The following is a 19,845-nucleotide window of genomic DNA, read 5'->3' as shown; positions in this document are numbered from 1 at the left end:
CCCCCCACCAGTTCCTGTGAACAAAGCTTTCGTGGAACACAGCCACATCATTCGTTCACACGCCTGTGCTGTCTACAATGGCAGAATCAAAGAATTACGACAGAAACCATATGGCTCACAATGCCTAAAATATTTCTATCTGGCCCTCTACAGAAAAAAATGTACCAACCCCTGTTCATAAGTTGAGTTTCCAAGGTTGCACAGGAGTTCGCCAACTGGATTGGGAAAGTAAAAACATTCCAGGTGGAAAGAACCTTATGGGCAAAAGTCCACATCACAAGACTATATGGATTGTTTGGGGAACTACGAAGGCCGAACGTTGCTGGAATCCAGTGTGTGAGCAGGTGAGTGCGCAGTGAGCCACAGAGGCCAAGCAGGAAGGTTCTCGAGTGCCAGACTGAGGATGTGGACCTTGCCCCCTGCAGCCAGTGGGAGCCCCTGTAGGGTGACAGGTCAATGATGTGGGGGGAAATCTCCTTGCTGCTGTAGAGAGGTGAGTGAAAGGCACAGAGGCCATGAGGCAGCTGTGTAATGATTATACTAATTATATGGCTTCCGATTTGGAGGGGGAGCAGCCATCAAGGCTTGTGCCCTCTGGAAAAAAATGAGAGCAGGTGACCTTGGGCTGAGAGGCAGCTGCCACGTGTGTCCCCATCCCAAGGAGGAAAGCCAGTCCTGGCCAGCATAAGCAGGACTTGCCTACCCTGGGGGCCCCTCCGCCTAGCTCAAGGGCTCCCAGGACAGACTGTCTGGAGGAAAGGCTGGATCTCAGGGCCATAGGGTCAGGGAAGCTTTGCCAAGAAGCTAGCCTGAACCTGGGTCCTGAAGGGTGGGAGGGCTTGTCAAGGCTGAGTGGAGGGCATTTCAGTCAAGGATGGGGGACCTGTTCCAGGGATGGCGCAGTCTAGCCTCTCGGGATGGGGTCTAACCCAGGGTTCTGGGGGTCACAGTGCATAAGGTCTTCATCCCTTTCTTCCTTCTCTGGTGCTTCTCACCGTCACTTCAGTTTCTCCAGCCAGGGCTGACAAAGCACCTACTATGCGCACGGCTTCCCTCTTGGCAGGGTGAGGGCTCGAAAGATACATCTGTTCCTGCCCTTAGGGTCCGCAATTGAATACAGACGTGCCCCAGATCCACAGATAATTGTTTATGGTGAAGAAGCAGGGGACTAGAGGCAAGCATGGTTTTTCCAGAGAAATCACAAAATTACACGGGATCGTGTTCCAGATTACCAGGCAGGATAGCCTAGTAAGTGTTATAGTGATGAACCACCCCACGATCGCCCTGGCTTAACACAGGCTTATGTTTTTTTGTTTTTAAATCTTTTTTTTTTTTAAGATTTTATTTATTTGTCAGAGAGAGGGAGAGAGAGCGAGCACAGGCAGACAGAATGGCAGGTAGAGGCAGAGGGAGAAGCAGGCTCCCTGCCGAGCAAGAAGCACGATGTGGAACTCTATCCCAGGACGTTGGGATCATGACCTGAGCTGAAGGCAGCTGCTTAACCAACAGAGCCACCCAGGCGTCCCCAGGCTTATGTTTTTGTTCACAATGTATGTCCAGCGTGGGGAGGGGTTGGGGGTTCTGTTTCTCAGAGTCCCGCGGGAAGCGTCTTGTCAAATTTCGATTTTGGATGAGAGGCTGCATTAGAAGTTTTGCCAGACAGACAGACAAGAGCTGGTGAGAGTTAAGGGAGTGGTTAGCACCGGCTGGCACCAAGATCCCTAGCGGGACTAAGGTCCCCCAGGGAGAGGAAGAGGGGGCAAAGTCCAATGCCTCCGGGAGCATCCCTAATCACGGAGCTCCAGGGGACGGAGGGGCAGGAGACTGCAAAGGTAGGAGGGAAGCCGAGGGAGAGAGAACCACAAGGTCAAGTGCTGTCAAAGGACAGAACAGATCCGGAGGGGAAATGGACCCGGGTTTCAGCAATAATGAGGTCCCATCAAAGGACAGTGGGGCCGAGCCAGACTGCAGGGTGGGGAAGAAGAGGGGGCAAGAGAGCTCAGAGGGGGTGAGGCAGATTGGGCTGTGAAAGGGAAGACCAGGAGAGCCTGGGGGCGGAATGGTGAGGCAGGAAAGGGGCAGGTGGGGTGCGGGTTGGGGATGACAATCACTTGGGGAAATGTCGATGTTGAGAGAGAAGCAGGGAGCTGGAGGGTAGGCATGAGGGTCTGGGAAGAGGAGAGGTGGCTTTGGGACAGCTTCTGCAGGGACAGGGGAAGGGGGAAGGACAAGTGCAGGAGGTCGAGGCCAGAGGCCTCTCAGTGGGCCTCTCTTTCCTCAAGTGGAAATGAGGACAAAGCAGTGCGTTTTTTTCTCCCTACTGGAACCAAGACCATTGCAGACAGTGGCCCAGTGCAGGTCGCCCGCCCCCACTGCCCTCTGGGGTGCCTTGGGATCTCAAAGTAGGAGGGAAGAAGAGGGGCAAGATTCTGTACAAGATCCGGCCAGAGCTGCCCCTAGCACGAGCCGGAGTGTCCTTCAATACCCAGTGGCTCAGATGACTCCCCAGCAAAGCCCAGGGATGATACCCACCAGGAGTAGGGGAAATAGCTCGACCCTCGCATCAGACCAACCTGAGTTCAAATCCTCCTCTGCCCGGGACTGACCGTGATATTGGGCTGGTTATCTCACCTCTCAGAGTTCCGATGTCTCCCCCGCAGGTGATGGTAACACCTAGCTCCCCAGAAGGTGGCAACGATTAGCAGGATGGGGCACAGCCCTTCCGGCAGTCCAGCAACCGGGTGCTCCCTGGGGAACTGGGGAATCCATATTTGGGCCCGTTTCCTCTGCTCTAGAAGGAGGCTGATCATTTGTGCCCCCACTGCCCACCTACAACAGGGAGGGCTTTTGTGGGAAGGAAAAGTTATGAAGACACGGAAATGTGATGAAAGTACAGGTAATTTGGGGGGATGGTTGGTTTATTTAGCAGGGGGAGGAAAGAGCTGGAGGAACAAACAAGCCCAGATAGGTCGTAGGCACTTAGGGTGGTGCCTGGCATCCACGAGGCATCTCAGAAGCACAGTGATGGGAGTAAGTACGACGCAGTACTAAGCTGCTGCAAGGCATGTGAGAGGTGAAGAAGTGGGAACAGAACAAGATGCCAGAAAGTATCCTATGACATCACCCCACCCAGCAGAAAAACCCATCCCAAAAGTGGGATCTGGCTCAGTGACAGAGGGCTGCCCTGCTAAGAGTGGGGGCTAGGAAGGCCCCAGCGTCTAGGGACAGGAGCTCTTGTGGGCCTGAAAATCACATCTCAGGGCAGGAACGGCTTCCAGAGAACACCCGGCTGGGAAATCTCCAAGCCAGCAGTGGTCCCCTCCATAGCAGCCCACCTCTAGCTACCTTTACAACGCAGGACACACGACCAAGTCAGATTTCTTTTAAGAAAGTTTACTGTGGTTTGAGATGGTTTGGAAATCACTGGTCTAATCCTAGACTTTCACTGCACTTGGGGAAACCGAGGCTGGGATGGAAGAATGCCCCACACGCGGATCAGCCAGGGGTGTGAATGAGCGGCGGATCCAGGCTTGGGTCAAGCCTGTCGCTGTTCGTGGGCACCTACTAAGGACTGGGGTCCCACGGGGATATGCCTGGGGGCTATTTGGGGTTTTGGATCCCTGGCCAGATGAGCAGGGGATGAGTCGGACCCATCAGAGTTGTGCGTTACTTAGCAGGCAAAGGCACGCCTTCCCTAGAAACTGACATGGAGGCCCCGCCCTGTGGGCAGGAGGTCGGGTCTCTGGGGGCGGGGGCGTGGTCAGCACTGGCTTTGTCACCTGCCCAGGGAAGAGGCAGGTTTCTCTAAGGGACTCCTGAAAACTCATCTCTCTCTCACCCAGTACATATTGATCCCTTCTCCCACACTAGGCCCTGTGCCACATGCTTTTAAGTGTGAACACATTAAATTGTTTCACAATCCATGAAATTGGCACTCTGTTAGTAAGCCGGTTTACAGAGGAGGAGAGAGACTGGAGAGGTTCAGTCACCCAGCTGGTGGGGGTGGAGGCCAGGATTTGAGCCCTCGGACTACCCTGAGGGCCCCTACTTAAAAAAACAAAACATAGGAAGAAAAGAACTTGTATTTAAATAGAAATTGCAGGAATGACAGAATTTCTGCAGAATTTCATCCAGATTCCCAGAATGCTAAGACTTAGTCACAGTAACTTTATCATTCCCCACCTATCTTGTTCTCAACTGTTTGAGAGTAAATTGCAGACACCGTGAGCTTTTACCTCTAAATATTCCAACATGTGTTTCCTAAAATCAAGGACAATCTCTTACCTGACCACAGGACAACTACCCAAATCGGGAAATTAACACCCATGAGACTCTATTAGCTAGTCGACCGACCTTACTGGGACTTGACCAGCTACCTTCACGATGTCCTTCATACCAATGGGAAATCCTGGATCCCACACAGCTTCGGTTATCCTGTCTCCTCTAATCTGGAACAATCCTGTCTTTGTCTTTCAGGATCTTGTCTCTCTCTCTCTTTTTTTTCCCCAAGATTGCATTCATTTATTTGATATATAGAGAGAAAAAGCATGAGCTGGGGGAAGGGCAGAGGGAGAGGGAAAAGCAGATTCTGTGCTGAGACGCAGGGCTTCATCCCAGGATCCTGAGATCACAACCTGGAGCAGAAGGCAGACGCTTAACAGACTGAGCCACCCACATGCCCCGATCTTGTCATTTTTTTAAAGCATGCAGTGCAGTTATTTTATAGAGCTGTTCTCAGTCTGGGTGTGTCTCCCATTTCCTCACGATCACATTCATGGTGAGAGTTTCTGTCAGCTGCTCCACAGAACTGATGCTGTGTCCTCCTCCGGGCATCGTTCAGGGGACACACGAGTCAGTTTGTCCCGTTACTGCTGAAAGTAACCTTGATCATTTAGCCAAAGTGTTATCTGCCAGGTTTCTCCACTGTAGAAAGACTATCCTTCTACTTCCAATTAATAATTACATTTAGGGGATGACTGGGTGGCTCAGGTCATCTCCTGGTCCTGGGATGAGCCCCTTGTTCGGCTCCCTGCTCAGTGGGGAGTCTGTTTGCCCCTCTCTCTGATCCTCCCCCTTGCTTGGGCACTCTCTCTCTCTCTCTCTCTCAGAGTCTTTAAAAAAGCTATATTTAGGGTCATGCTTTGAAACTATAACACTATATATGTTTCTCATCAAATTTTCATATCCATTGATGATTCTTCTTGGATCCATTATTACTAGAATGCTTGTCTAATGGTCATTTTCTAATTCCATCATTCCTTCTACTGGAAGAAGGAGCTTTGTCTTCTTCTATTCATTCATTCATTCATGCATATTAGTATGGACTCATCGATTCTTCTCTTATTTAATGGGTTATGATCCATCATTACTATTATTATTTTTTTAATATTTGAATTGTCCTAGATTTGTCCAGTAGGAAGCTCTGTTGCAAACCACGGAGCCACCACTATTTTTTTTTTAAATATTTTATTTATTTATTCGACAGAGAGATCACAAGTAGGCAGAGAGGCAGGCAGAGAGAGAGGAAGAGAAGCAGGCCCCCTGCCGAGCAGAGAGCCTGATGCGGGGCTTGATCCCAAGACCCTGGGATCATGACCTGAGCTGAAGGCAGAGGCTTTAACCCACTGAGCCACCCAGGCACCCCATGGAGCCACCACTTTTAAATACGACATTGCACTACATCCCTTGGCCTTGACCAGAAAGGGAGCCATGTCTGTGGGCAAGCAGTCTCTGCTGCGTGGGTACTGAAGGGCCGACCCCCTGACATGGGCAGGCAGGGCATGGGAGCAAAGGATTTAGGCAGCATGGGGTCCTTGGGTGTTGTGCAGGTTGCTGGGGACTCATTCAATAGTTGAGCACCTATAATGAGGCCTCTGAAATTAAACTCTACTAAATTAAGGGAAAGAGGAGCCTGGCCGGTGACCAAGGCTCCACACAAAGACCATCTTGTCGATGGGTCCCATGCCTTCCACTGCCAGATAAGGTAGGTGCTATGACGTCAGTTTCACAGAAGTTGTGGCTGTTGCAGTGACAGGCACTTCAGACAATGAAAACAGCATGAGCAAGGACAAGGGGGGTGAACGGCAATGCTCCCCCATTTTGCATCCCCACCAAAGCTGCCCCTTATTTATTTATTTATTTATTTATTTATTTGGCAGACAGAGACTACAAGTAGGCAGAGAGAGAGGAGGAAGCAGGCTCTCTGAGGAGCAGAGAGCCCAATGCAGGGCTCAATCCCAGGACCCTGAGATCATGACCTGAGCCGAAGGCAGAGGCTTTAACCCACTGAGCCACTCAGGTGCCCCCAAAGCTGCCCCTTTTGAGTGGAGCTCCAGGCACTGAATATAAGTCTTGCATTTATACTGGAACCCACTCAGTTGGGCACAGCCCTAAATATCTGGACCCGGAATCTATCCGGTCCAGATTTAAATTCCAGTTCTTGTACTTCCGAGCTGGGTGGCTTTGGAAAGTCACTTGACCTCTCTGAGCCTCCACTAATATATTTCCTCGGCAAGTATTTACGGAGGGCTCACTATGTGCTGAGCACTGTTTCAGGCTTGTGACATGCTGTGGTGAACAAGGCAGACAAGAAACTTCCATTCTGGGGGCATCTGGGTGGCTCAGTGAGTTAAAGCCTCTGCCTTCGGCTCAGGTCATGATCTCAGGGTCCTGGGATCAAGCCCCACATCGGGCTCCCTGCTCAGCGGGGAGCCTGCTTCTCCTCTCTCTGCCTGCCTCTCTGCTGACTTGTGATCTCTGTCTGTCAAATAAATAAATAAAATCTTAAAAAACCCTTCCATTCTGTTTAGGGAAAACAGACATTAAATAGTAAACAGATATAATAAGCAAGGTAATACCTTATGGAGATATGAAAGTTAATATAAGAACAAATTTCAGAAGTGGGGAAAGACCTCTCTGAGGCAGTGACATCTAAGCTGACGTGAGAAATGAGAAAGCCTGGCAGTGAACAGAAAAGGACATAGCTAGTGCAAAGGACCTGTGGTAGGAATAAGTTAGGTGTGTTTGAAAGACAGTGTGGGCAGTGTGGCTGAAGAGCAGTGGGTGAGATGAGAATGGAAGGTGAGGCTGCAGAGCTGGGCAGAGGCCAGATGGCTTAGGGCTCTATAGACTGAAAGGAGGAATATAGTTTATATTCCAAATGCAAAGGGAAGCCATTGAGGGTGTTAAACCAGAGGGTGGAAGTGTGCTAAGGAATCTGATCCTTATTTCAAGAAGATCTTTAGGGGCGCCTGAGTGGCTCAGTGGGTTAAAGCCTCTACCTTCGGCTCGGGTCATGATCCCAGGGTCCTGGGATCGAGTTCTGCGTCGGGCTCTCTGCTCAGCGGGGAGCCTGCTTCCTCCTCTCTCTCTGCCTGCCTCTGCCTACTTGTGATCGTTCTGTCAAATAAATAAATAAAATCTTAAAAAAAAAAAAAAAGGAAGATCTTTAGTGTGTGAAGAAAGCCTTTAGGGGCAAAGTGGGGAGGCTATCAGGAGGCTTGCTGTCATGGTCCAGATAAGTTGATGGTGCCTAGGCTGGAGGTAGAGCCATGAGGGTGGGGAAGAGTGGTCAGATGCTGGACCGTGTTGGAGGTAGAGCCAGCCTCACTGGTGGGGAAGAATGGAGAAAGAGGAATGGGAACAACTGAAACTGGGAAGTCTGGGGGTACAAGGAGTTGAGGTAGGGTTAGTGGTTGGGAACTGGATTTTTGCCATCCTCATCTGGCACTCAGCTAGAGGTGCAGAGGGGCAGTCTAGAATTCAGAGAAGCCCTCCGGAGATCATGGGCATATGGTTGGCATTTAAAACCACGGGACTGGATGAGATCATCATGGCAGAGGGTGTAGGTTGAAAGGAGAAGAGACACGGGGCTGTTGACTGCAAAATGAGACAAATGACACCTCCGCCCACGCGGCTCTCGCGAGGTATCACGTGAATGCACGCACCCAGCCCATGTTCTTACCCGGCTTGAGAATCCCGACCGCGCTGAGGCTGAGCGGGGGGAGGGGCGGGGAATGGGGCCCTTGTGGGCGGGGCATGACCGGGGCGGGGCCACATGGGGGCGGGGCCGAGAGCCGGGAGGCCGCTCCGGGGCCGGAGGGACGGCCGGGCGGTGACGTCACCGCATGACTGGGTTTTTATGAATGAAAGGAATCCTGTGAGTGAGTAATTCCGGGAAGCTCGCCTTACAACTCCGCGCCGCCCCCCCCCGGGCTGCCCGCCCCACAACAAAACTCGGCGCGGCGCTCTCGGGAGCCCGGCTCGGAGCGACCCGCGGTCGGGACCGGAGGCGAGACGGACCGGGGCGCGGGCCGGGACAGCAAGCCCGGACGGCAGCAGCAGCCGCGCGTGCCCGGGGCGCCAGGCGAAGCGGGCCGAGAGGCGGGTGAGGGACGCGGGTCCGAGACGGGGACGGGAGCGCGAAAGCGGAGGCTACAGGGTCTCCGCGCCCGGGAACGTGCCTGGGGCGGGGCACCAAGGCCCGCTCCGTCGGCGCTCCGGTGTATCCCTCGCCCGGACGGCTGGCGGGGCTGGGTGGCTGGGGGGGCGGGGGGCGGGGACCAGAGGTCCTGGCGGGGGGCCGAGACCGGGTCCAGGCAGGCTTGGCGGGGTGCGGAGACGGGCCTCTTCTGGGGGCGCGCGCGGGGAGGCAGCGGAGCCGGGCAGGAAGGGACAGCACAGGCGGGCGAGCGTCAGCGTCCGCCCAGGCGGGGCCGGGGGCGGTGTGTGCACGTACGTGACTCGGTGAGGACAGTCCTTGGACCGCTGCCCGCGGGCCCTACGTGCGCGGTTTGTTTACGTCCGAAGGCGGGCGTGTGTGTGTGTGTGTGTGTGTGTGTGTGTGTGTTCCCGGGCCAGTGTCCCTCTTATCTTGCCTGGTGCGTGCGTGAGGGAGAGGGGGAGAGAGAGTGAGTGAGTGTGTGTGTGTGTGTGTGTGTGTGTGTGTGTGTGGTGTTTGTGTCGACCCGCGCGCTCCCAGGGCAGTGAAGACCCTGGGCCTGTGGCCAGTGGTGTGTACCTCAGAGAGTGTGCCCACAGGAATAAACGCGGAATGAGGATTCGGTCGAGGGAAGTGGCCCGTTCCATGGTCACACGGGGGCCCGGGAATTCTCCCTGGGGCTGTCCCCTTCCTACCAGCCTGCAGCCAGGCCCTTGCTGTCCCTGGAGTTTCCCGGGGACACGGCCATGTGACTGCGGTGTTTGTCCCCCGCCCAGAGCCGGCGCCTGCAGCCACAGGGTGGGGCAAAGTATCAAAGGCCCCACCCAGCTGGGCAGGGGGGGGCGGTGGTGAGATGAGAGAGCCACCCCTGGCCTGAGCACCCACCGATGGGTCTGGCAACAAAGTGGGCTGGTGCCTCTGTCCTTGTCCACAGGTTGTCCAGCTGCCTGGGGAAGGCAGACCTTGGGGACTCTCCTTCATCCCCAGGGTTGCCCATCTCCTGCCTCTTGGGAGGAAGAAGGGCCAGAAAACCCACCGCAAAGGTGGGAGGTGGGAAGGAGTCCCTGGCCCCCTCTCTTTCGTGGCTTCTCTGGCTGGTCCTGGTTCTGGAGGTTGTACGCGCTGTGCTGGGTTGGGGAGGGTGAGACCGGGAGGGTGGGGTGGAGCTGGTTTCTGTCCTCCTGGTGGTTTCAGTTCCCAGGTGGGATTAGTCAGACAAACCTACTGATGGTTGGACCTGAGGAGCTAGTTGAAGGCCTGGGCCAGTCCTGGGACCCAGAGTCCTCACCCTGGGCTAGCCCAGGTCATGGTCAGCAGGCAGTGGCACAGGTGGTCTTGGTCCATGAAGGATTAATATGTGAGGGGTGGGACCCTGACCTAGCCTTCTCTCCTCATCAGCCCTGTGGGATGAGATGGGGGTTAGGGATGCCTTCCTCCTATTCTGCGCCCCTCCCATCTACAAAGCTTAGAATGTTGTGGGTGGGGGTGTGTGTTGGTAATTGAACTTGCTGGGGCGAGAAACCAGATGATCTTTTAACCTTGAATCTTTGAGCCCTGGTGAGCTCTGCTTCCACAGCTGGGAGTTTGAGTGACTCCAACTGCAACAGGAACTAGGCTATGTGGGGTGGCAGGATGGGTGTAGAATGGGGAGGGATGGACCTGTAGGAGAGAAAGGAGAGTCCACAGCCCCAGTCTGGAGCCAGGGATGTCCAGGAGTATAGTATAGGACTTGAGTGAGGGAGGTGGTGGCCAGGAGCACAGGAACTGCACAGGCCCATCCTTCAGAGCTGGACAGGAAACATCCCCCAGTAGGGTGGAGATTCAAGGGACAAGGGGAAGTGGCTGGTTGGATCACAGATGGAGGGTTTTGACTCCCATTGAATCACCTCTGGGCCTTCCCTAGAGCCTGAGACTGAACATGGGCTCCTGTGGCTCCCTCCTTCCTGACACTTTTAGCCTGAGTTGCAGTGGACCCTGTCATGGGCTAGATGCTGGGAATAAGATGGTGAACACACAAGATCTAGAGCCTGCCCTCTGGGACCTTACGGTCGAGGAAGGGGAGACAAAGTTGAAAGAGCGACCAAACTCCGTGCAAAACCACAGCTGAGATGGGTAGTATGAGGCAGAAGGCTCTGTAATTTGCAAGTATATAACAGGACTTTGACTTAGCCTGGGCAATCAAGGGAGGCTTCCCTGAGGAGGTGACCAGTGACCTGGGTTGTCAGATGGAGGGATGGTCACCTGTGAAGCCCTTAAGGGCTGGGGTTGTGATTCATCTTTGGGCCTTTGGGACCCAGCAACAAGTCTGGCACAGAATAGGTGCTTCTTGGAGGTTTGCTGATGAAATGAATGAATGAGCCTAGATCCATGTCCTGGAAGAACAACATAGCACTTGGAGTAAAAGGCCTGGGAATCCCAGGGAAGCAGGAAGCCTGAGGGAGCTACGGGATTCTTGAAGCGGTCTCTCAAAAGTGAGCAGATCGTTCAGGACCCAGGTGCCATCCTCCTTCACTTGCACATATACACACACAGGCACACACAGATACACGCAGACACACTCCCTGTGGGAATTGTACAAGGATGGTAGGTTACTGTCCTTTTTTTCATTCGTTGTGACCGTGAGGATCCTGGGAGAGAGTGGAGAGGGAATCCAATAGAGACACGGGGGCTCTGCTGTGCGGGCTGGAAAGAAGGTTTTGAAATGGGCTGAGCCTGGACTGGTTTGTAGGTTTGTGTCAGCTGTCCGCAGTGAGAGGGCCGGCACTGGAGGCAAGCGAGACCAGAGGCCAGTGAGGAGGTGGCTGTGGTCATAGCTCCACTCCACTGAAAGGGGAAGTGGTCCCCAGCTGTGTAGGTGGAATGGAGGGACAGTCAAGGCTGACAGTCCCAAAGTTTGTGTTCTCATGCCTCTGCCTCCAGGAAGCCTTCCCCGATTGCCTTCCCCTTCCTCCAGGGCCTCCAGTCTGTTGGTGGTCTTGGAGTTCCATTCTAGACCAGAATCTGCCACTCAAAACTCCAAAGTAATCAGTGCGGGAAAGTCCTCTAGGCTCGGTGAAGTTTGGGCATGGTGGGAAACTGAGGCCACAAGAGGTGAGTGGCAGATCTGAAGCCATGCGCAGTGAATATGAGTGGGTGGCAGAGTCCCAGAGCTAGAATGCAAGGCCCCTGCTTCCCTGCGGTGCTGGGTTCTCTCAGCTTTGCTCCCCTTCCAGCAGGGAGGAGGCTGCACCAGTGCTGGCTGCCAAGGCCCAGGAAAACACATTTTTTCCCTCTGTCCTCAGAGGAAGCAGAATGGCTCAGCAGCCAGCAAGGAGCCCATGCCAGTGGGTGGGCCGTCTACAGGATGTCTCTGGAGTGGACCAGGGGCCAGGGAGGGGAGTGCAGGAGAGCTGGTGGCTGCTGGCTGGGCCAGGCCACTGTCAATCCCTGAGAATCAGTTCATTCTCTGTGCCTCCAAAGGAGTGTTGGGAACCTGCAGACCTTGGAGGTTGGCTCTGCTGGCCTCCAAGGGAAGAAGAGAAAAAAAATGGTTGGCGGAGGTAGCGATCCGGTAGCTGGCAGTGAAGAAAAGGCCCTGAGCTGGGGGTCAGGACCATTTAATACCTGCTACGTGACTTCAGGCAAGAGATGCCCCTTCCTCTTGGGCTAAGTGAGGAGGCAGGGCCAGGTGCCCTCCAGGGAGCCAGAGGAGGCTGAGTCCACACAAGGTCCCGGTGCCTGCTACTGGCCTGATCCCCCCTCCTGGAAGGACTCAGCCATTCTGATAACCCCCAGCTGCTCTCAGGGCTCTGCAGTTTGTACCGCTTGGCAGGTATTGTTCTGATCCTACAGTTGTAGGATCTGATTCCGAATCAGATCTGATTCTGATTCCTACAGTTGTAGGAAGAGTGGAGGCCCGGAGAGGCGGGCCTTGCCCCAGGTCTCACAACCCGGAGAAGACAGGTACAGGACTCAAACCCAGGCTTGCCTCGGTCCACTGCTCCTTCCTTGCTTCCCATATCCCAGCGGGGGGCCAAGCATCATGAAGGTAGAACCCCTTCTGCTCCTTTCCCATCTTCCTGGAGTCTGGGTACCGTCCTTGCCAAGTGGAAGCAAGGAAGCAGATGGAAAGGAGGAAGAGTTGGAGACAGGGTAGGAGGTTTTTCTCCTGGAGAGTGTCCAGCTAGGCTTGGGCTTGGCACTGGGTTCAGAGACTGATAGACTGGGTCAAGGTGTCAGAGACCACCCACCCACATCTCACCAGTGCCTGCTCCCTGCCAGGCCCTGTGCTAGGGGCCTCGGTACCAGGAACTGCTGGTTGCTGCCGCAGAGGTCCCTGTCTGGTGGGGAGACAAGGACACAGAACAGGACAAGATAAGAGAGAAGTGCTAGGGTGGGTGGTGTCGGAAGAGTCCTGTGGGTCCAGGAGGGCTTCCTGGAGGAGGTCTTATTTGTGCGAAGGCAGAAGAAAGAGCAGGAATCTGCCAGATAAGGGGAGAAGTGTCAGAGGGCGTGGAGTTGCCCAGAGGCCATAGACTGTGGGAGAGAGGAAGTGAAAGAAATTCTGGGTGCAGAGGTGCCAGGCAGAGGTGGTCCTTGATGGCAAGCAAGCCTGGGATGCCACGCAGGTGGGCCTGGACTCTGTCCCAGGGATAAGGAGCCACGGAAGGTTTTCCTCTGGGTGGTAACATGGTCAGAGGCACATGCTGGAAAGATCCTTGTGCAGCTGTGTGGAGGACTGAGCAGGAGAGCATTCTAGGCCCTTCTAGGTGTGTTAAGAGGACTGCAGTGAAGGGCAGGATTGGTGGGTGTGGTGTATGAGGGTCTCCAGGTGGCATCTGTGAAAGGCCAGGGTCCTGACTTGGGGCTCTCTGGGCCTCAGCGACATCATAGGAAGCCTGGGTGGCCCTGAAGACCTTCCCAGGCTAAGGGCTGTGGTGGCGGCCTCTGTGAGGGGGTCTCTTCAGATGCCACATTCCCCCTTCTGTCCCACTCCTTGTTCCCTCTGGGGTGTCACACCCTCCGGCTGTATGGGCCCGGAGGAGCTGGGCGACTCCAGAGAAGCCTTGGGCTTTCTGCACCTCGGCCCGAGTCACACTGAGAAGTCAACATTCCTCGAGCCTCTGCAGTGTGCCAGGCTCTGGGCACAGGAGATGCAGCAGGGGACGAGCAGACTCTGGGCTGCCGGGGAGCTGGCCCTCTAATGGGGCAGGGGCAGACACTGAACAGATATGTACAGTAGATGAGTAAGAATGCATACATTGGAAAGTACCATGGAGGAACATGAGGTAAGGAAGGGAGGTGGGGAGAGAGAGAGAGAGAGTGCATGTGTGCGTGCGCGCACACATGCCAGGGGCTGGAATTTCCAAATTGAGTGACAACTGAAGATTGGGGAAGAGACCCAAAGGTGAGGAAGCAAGCTTGGGGGCCATCTGGGAGTAGAGAAACCCAGGCCCAGAGAACAGCCAGTGCAAAGGCCCTGGGGAGGAGCATGAGTGGTGTGTGTGAGGAACCACAAGGAGGAGGGCGTGGCTGGAGCAGAGTGAGGGAAGGGGAACCACACAGCAGGTGAAGTCAGAGGTCTATGCTGGGGCGGCATCCTGCAGGGGCTTATGGGCCATTGTGATGACTTGAGCTTGTACTCCAAGTGAGATGGGAACCGTGGGAGGGTCCTGAGAGAGAAGTAACATGAGTGACCTAACTCTGGGTCACCCCTGGGGAAACCGAGGGACAGAGCTGTTACCTAATGGGCCAGGATCAGAACTAGTGGGGAAACCACCATGGAAAGGTCCCACGGGTGTCTGGCACCGAGGTCCATGCACTTTGCATTTCAACAGCGTGTCTCAGAGACACGGGGAACCTGCGGGAATGTGTCAGAGGCCGATCTGAAGCTGTGAGGTGGACCCCATAGAAAGTTCAAGAAGCCAGGGCTTGGACCCCCATTTGCCTCTGCTGTTCCCTAGCATCCCGGGTATTGCTAATGAGATCGCTAGGACACCGCATCTCAGGCCACAGGGCATCTTCCTGCCTTGTCCCCTCTGTTCTTCACCACCACCCCTCCCCGTCGGGATTATCGGATGAGGACACAGACGCTCATAATGAATTGGGGGAGAAGATCAGATCTGCTGGGGATACAGAGGACTGCTGATTTCAGGGGGGTTTTGGGAGACAGTCCCCTTCCTGGCCCCGAGCAGTGGCCACTGGCCTCCAGAAGGTCCCCTCCATGTCTCCCCAGAGCCGATGTCTGGCATAGAGTAGATGCTCAAAAAATACTTGTTGAAGGGACATGGAGTTTTCAGGCCTGTGGGGGAGAGACACTGAGGGCCACCTCATCAGTTTAGGGTATGGCTGCCCTGACTGCCCAGGGCAGGGCTGCATTAGTGCTGGGTACCGAGCAGGAAAAGCTTTCCCAAGACCGATTTGGGTGAGGAGGGCGTGGGCTGGGGTGGAGGGGAAGGGATTGGTAATGTTTTATTTTGATGGGGTGCAGGTTGGACTCTGGAAAGTCATTGACTATCATATATATATATAATATGTATTTTATATATTATAATTTATATAATTATAATTATATATGTATATAATATATATGATAGTCAATGACTTTCCACAAACACATATGTATATATATAGTATTTTATATATTTTTTATAAATTATAAATTATTTTATTTTTATTATATATTTTATATATAATTTAAAGTAACTTCACTCCCAGCACAGGGCTCACTCATGACCCTGTGATCGGGAATTGCATATCCTACCAATTGAGCCAGCCAGGTTGCTCCAAATATGGTTTGTGTAATTTGCTGTATATAGGCATCTCTGGACCTCATATGGGCGAATGGCTGGAGGGGGGTGTCCATTCGGTTGATGCATTTTGCTTGAGCACGTGCTATGTACCAAGCACTGACTTAGGCACATTGATACCATGGCAAGACCACAGTCTTCGTGAGTGTGCATTTTGGTGGAGGAGAGGTAGGACAGAGACAGATAACCAAGTAACCAAACAAAATTACTGCAGAAGAGGTGACCATGAGGGTTATAAAATGAGGTGATGTGATAATATAGGAGGTATTTAGCCAGGATGGTTAAACCAGTTTTAAGAGGTGACATTTGGCAAAGCTCTCAGTGAAGAGTCGCTGTGGGGAGATGAAAAGGAAGACAGCCATAAAGAGAGAAGCAGGTGCAAAGGCCCTGAGGCTGGAATGAACCATTCAGCAGCGTCCGCGTGGCTGGACCGCTGGGGCAGAGAAACGTGGTATGACAGGAATTCCAGAGCAGCAGAGGCCTTGAATGCCAAGGCCTTGAATGCCAAGGTAGTGAGTCTGGGTTTTATTCAAAGTAGGAAGGAAAGTGACCTTGGTCTCTTCTTTCTCCTAGGTCTCAGCCCGGAGGGCACCTTTTGCAAACATGTCTGTGGATCCCTTATCCAGCAAAGCCCTGAAGGTGAGGAGGCAGCCCCCGTGGTCCCTGTCCTCCCCCTCTCCCTCCTTGCCTAGGCTGACTGTCCCATCCCAACTTCCCCTTCAGTTCCTGGAATCCTCAAGGGTGGCTCAGCAGGGTTCAGGTATTCATGGGGCCCTAGGAAGGGCCCCAGCCTGGAAACCAAGAGGCCTGGGCTCTGGTCATAGGTTGAGTGACCCCTCGCAGCCCCCACCCCACCCCGGCAGGTCACTTCCATCTCTGGGCTGGCTTCCACATCAGCACAGTGCTTACTGGGCTAGAGAGGACTTAAAAGGTGCTTTCTGGGCCGGGTTTCTCTGGCTGAGTCCAGGCTGATGCACTGGGTTAGAATTTGGGCCAAGCCCTGGTGTGGTGGTCCCTTTTGTGTTCAAATCCTGGTTTGGCCCAGCTTCCCCTTTCTTCGCCCGCCCGCCCCAACGCTTTGGGGCCTTGGAGCAAGCAAGTCCAGTCTCCTCGTTGGGGCCTGTGGTGGTAAAGGGGGAGCACTGGGGGTGGGGCGGGGGAGCCGTCTCCAGCACCTGCTGCGCACCAGACCAGGGCCAGCGTCCACAGGCAGGGCGCGACCCTGGGCCTCAGTTTCCCCATGCGCCCAACATTCTACCCCTAGATCAAGCGTGAGCTGAGCGAGAACACGCCGCATCTGTCTGATGAGGCGCTGATGGGGCTGTCGGTGCGCGAGCTGAACCGGCACCTGCGCGGGCTCTCCGCCGAGGAGGTGACGCGGCTCAAGCAGCGACGTCGCACGCTCAAGAACCGTGGCTACGCGGCCAGCTGCCGCGTGAAGCGCGTGTGCCAGAAGGAGGAGCTGCAGAAGCAGAAGTCGGAGCTGGAGCGCGAGGTGGACAAGCTGGCGCGCGAGAACGCAGCCATGCGCCTGGAGCTCGACGCGCTGCGCGGCAAGTGCGAGGCGCTGCAGGGCTTCGCGCGCTCTGTGGCCGCTCGCGGGCCCGCCGCGCGCGTGGCGCCAGCCAGCGTCATCACCATCGTTAAGTCAGCCCCGGCCCCCGGGCCCGGGCCGGGGCCAGGCCCCGCCTCCGCCCCCGCCCCCACCCCCGGCCCCTCCCCCGCAGCCTGCTCCTAGTGTCCGCCTCGCCCCGCCCGGCCACGCCGCACTTCCAAGCCACACCCCCCACCCCACCCCGCCGCTTCCTTCCCAAAGTGCCTAAGCGTGGTCTCGTCCCCAGGTGCCATTTCTCTGTAGCCACCAGCCCCGTGGTGAGCACATGATTCCTCCCGAGCCTGTTGTCTTCCTGTTGTGGCCCCTGTAACTGGGTCCTAATAGGTGGCCTTGGGGTGAGACAACTTGGGTGGGAACGGTGGGGTGGTCTTGAAGTCTGGGGTCTCTTTTGGCTGAACAGTCCAGCCGTCTTAGACTGGGATGGTGGGATACAGAGTGGATTAGAGAGAAGGGCTGTCCGGGAGGAGAGGGCCACCCCTCATTTTGTAAAGTGTCTGCTCAGATCGTGTCCTAGCCCCTCCGAACCCTCCCAGGATTCGGGACTAGGTTTGGCTCCCATATGTGTCTCCTGGGACTGGAGGCTAATGTGCCCCGCCTCTGCGCTGGGCCCAGCAGTGCCTGGCCTTCCAAAACTGGGAGAATCGTCAGACATCACTAGTGAGGGCCAGTTAAGAGATAGGGAAACAGGCCTCCAGCGGACAGGCCAGTGCTCAAGGCCATCTGTGTTTCGTGGCTGAGCTGGAAAAGCCAAGCTGCCCTGAGGTTCCATCCGGGTTTGTCAGGGGCATTGTGGACACAGACTGGAAGGGATGATGGAAGGGCCTCCCTGGCCTGGGAGCTGCCTCTGTGAGTTAGGGGAAGAGAAGTAGAGGGCTGGAGAAGGTGATAAGGATGGAAGAGGTAGAAGGAGCTGGCCAGCCAGAGAGAAAGAGGACCAAGGAGGCCACCATTGACTGTGGCAGGCGGGAAGATAAGACAGATGCTGAGGTCTCGCAGTCCTGAGAAGGACCATTGTGGCTTGAGGGGTGGCCACTGCCACTGATTGCCATTCTCCTGGGGAGTCCAGCCCCAACCCTCCTGCCCTGTATACAGCTGTTTATTTATTGCACGAATTTTAAGTTATTCTCCCCAGCCGGAAACCTAGCACCCACTGCCTGGGAAAAGTGGTGTGTGGCCCTGTGCTGGACTTTATATTTTATATGTGCAAATAAATCACATTTTATCTTATATTTAGGGAAAGCCGGATGACAACCACCCAAAAAATGCTTAAAAAAAAAAAAATTGACCCGGCCCCCAGAATTTATTTATTTTCTGACTTACAGTAAGCGAGTTATCCGCCTTCTGTATTTTGTAGACTTTCTGAATAAAAGTCAAATTCTCTTTTTCCACAGTGACCAAGTGTCAGTCCAGTGTCTGGGCTATGGTTTCTGGAGGGGGTGGGGGGCAGGATGGGTTCTGAATGAGGGGCTGAAGCTGGAGTTCCGCTTATAACCCCAGACAGGCCCCCCTGCTGGAGAGGGGTGGGGCTAGCCCTGGGTTGCCAATGAAGAAACCCGGCCATTGGCTCCCCCTAGCTCTTGCTGGAGGCGGGGGCTTGGGGGGACTTGCTAAAACTACGGTTCTTCCTTCTGGTTCCCTGGAGCCTCCCAGGGGAAGACAAAGCCAGGGGGAAGATGAAATGTAGGGTTAAATCCCTGGCATCCCTTCACTGAATAAACAGTCCCGCCCAGAGGAAAATTCCCGGATTTAAGAGTAATCTTTCCAGCACTTTCCCACCGAGGCCTGACTTTCTACAGCCAAGTAAAAAATATTTTCCCCATGGTCCGGAAGGCACAGGGAGGCCGAGACAGAAGTGGCTTCTGCAGGCCTAAAAGGCAAGACTGTATCTCCTCTTTCGCTCCAAACTCACTATAATTTCCTCCCCATCTGCCAGCCCTTTGGGGACACCCTGAAGAGGAGTGGAGGGTACAGCAGTCTGGGGGGGGGGCAGGGAAATCAGGGTTTAAATCAGGGTGTGCCTGTTTCTAGCCATGAGACTTCTTATGGTTTCTTTAGCTTCTTACAGCCTCCCTGCAGAGAAGGCATAGATGTGACAAGCACCAGGAAACCCGAGGGGCTGCAAGCTTTAACACACAGCACGCGGAGGCGAGCGCTCACACACACAACACACACACACACACACACACTCACACACACAGGCTGAGGGAAAAGGCCCTGTCTGTGGCAGCTGCTGGCTTTGAAAGTTGGGGAAGGGTCAAACCGCATGGGTTGGCAGCACCCACTGGCCTTTTTCCCCCTCTCATGTTGAGGCCCACGTCATCCTGATCCCTGATCCGGGGATGCTGAGCTCAGGCCTGCAAAAGGGCAGCAGGAAGCCTTGGGCGGGACAAGTGGAGTTTCAAGGTCAGCTGGGAAGTCCCCCCCCCCCCCCCCCCCCCCCCGCCCACGCCGCATTCCTGAGCACTCCTGTCAGCCCGCCAGCCCCTCCTCCCCGAAAGTGGGTGGCCAAGGCCGGGCACCTGGCCGCCTTAACCCTTGGGGCAGGGACAGAGGGTCGGACAGTGGAGGGTGGGCTCAGGGAGGCATAAAGATAGGCCGCAAGGAGCAAGAAGGCCTGGAAATCCCTTCAAGCCCATGGGAGACCCCTGTGGGAATGCGGCTGCTGGTGTTCGAGGTGCAGGGGGCCCTCTGGCTGGAGGACAGAAGGGGGAACGGGGCATCCACCCACTGGGGTTGGGAAGGCGGGCCCCTGTGGCCACAGCTGCCCCTGGCTCCCACCAGCTGGAGGAGAGGGAGACGGTTCGTCCAGTGCGAGCCCGGAGCCCAGTGTCAGTCTCTGGCTCCGTGAATTCCCCCACTCCCCTGTCACCTACACATCGTGCCCTGGAAGGAAGCCGGTTTCCTAGGAGACCCCTGCCCACAATCACCAAACCCACCCCCAAACACATACACGGGAGACGGGGAAGAGGAAGGGCAAAAAAACCTCACCCACAGGCAGCAGA

At 55.0% G+C, this 19,845-nt stretch overlaps 1 protein-coding gene across 1 annotated transcript; it reads left to right on the top strand.

The window, feature by feature from the left end:
• The first annotated feature begins 8,121 nt into the window (after positions 1–8,121).
• On the top strand, positions 8,122–18,237 carry MAFF (MAF bZIP transcription factor F). Its single transcript, XM_004743221.3, has 3 exons — positions 8,122–8,386; positions 15,802–15,867; positions 16,493–18,237. Exons 2-3 carry the CDS (start codon positions 15,832–15,834, stop codon positions 16,964–16,966), a joined length of 510 nt encoding a protein of 169 aa, XP_004743278.1. The 5' UTR covers positions 8,122–8,386; positions 15,802–15,831; the 3' UTR covers positions 16,967–18,237.
• Positions 18,238–19,845: the final 1,608 nt, after the last annotated feature.

This window comes from Mustela putorius, unplaced genomic scaffold (genome assembly GCF_011764305.1).
Source record: "Mustela putorius furo isolate JIRA1106 unplaced genomic scaffold, ASM1176430v1.1 tig00000738_pilon_pilon_pilon, whole genome shotgun sequence".
Taxonomy (NCBI): domain Eukaryota; kingdom Metazoa; phylum Chordata; class Mammalia; order Carnivora; family Mustelidae; genus Mustela; species Mustela putorius.
This window is presented reverse-complemented; position numbering and strand designations above follow the sequence as displayed.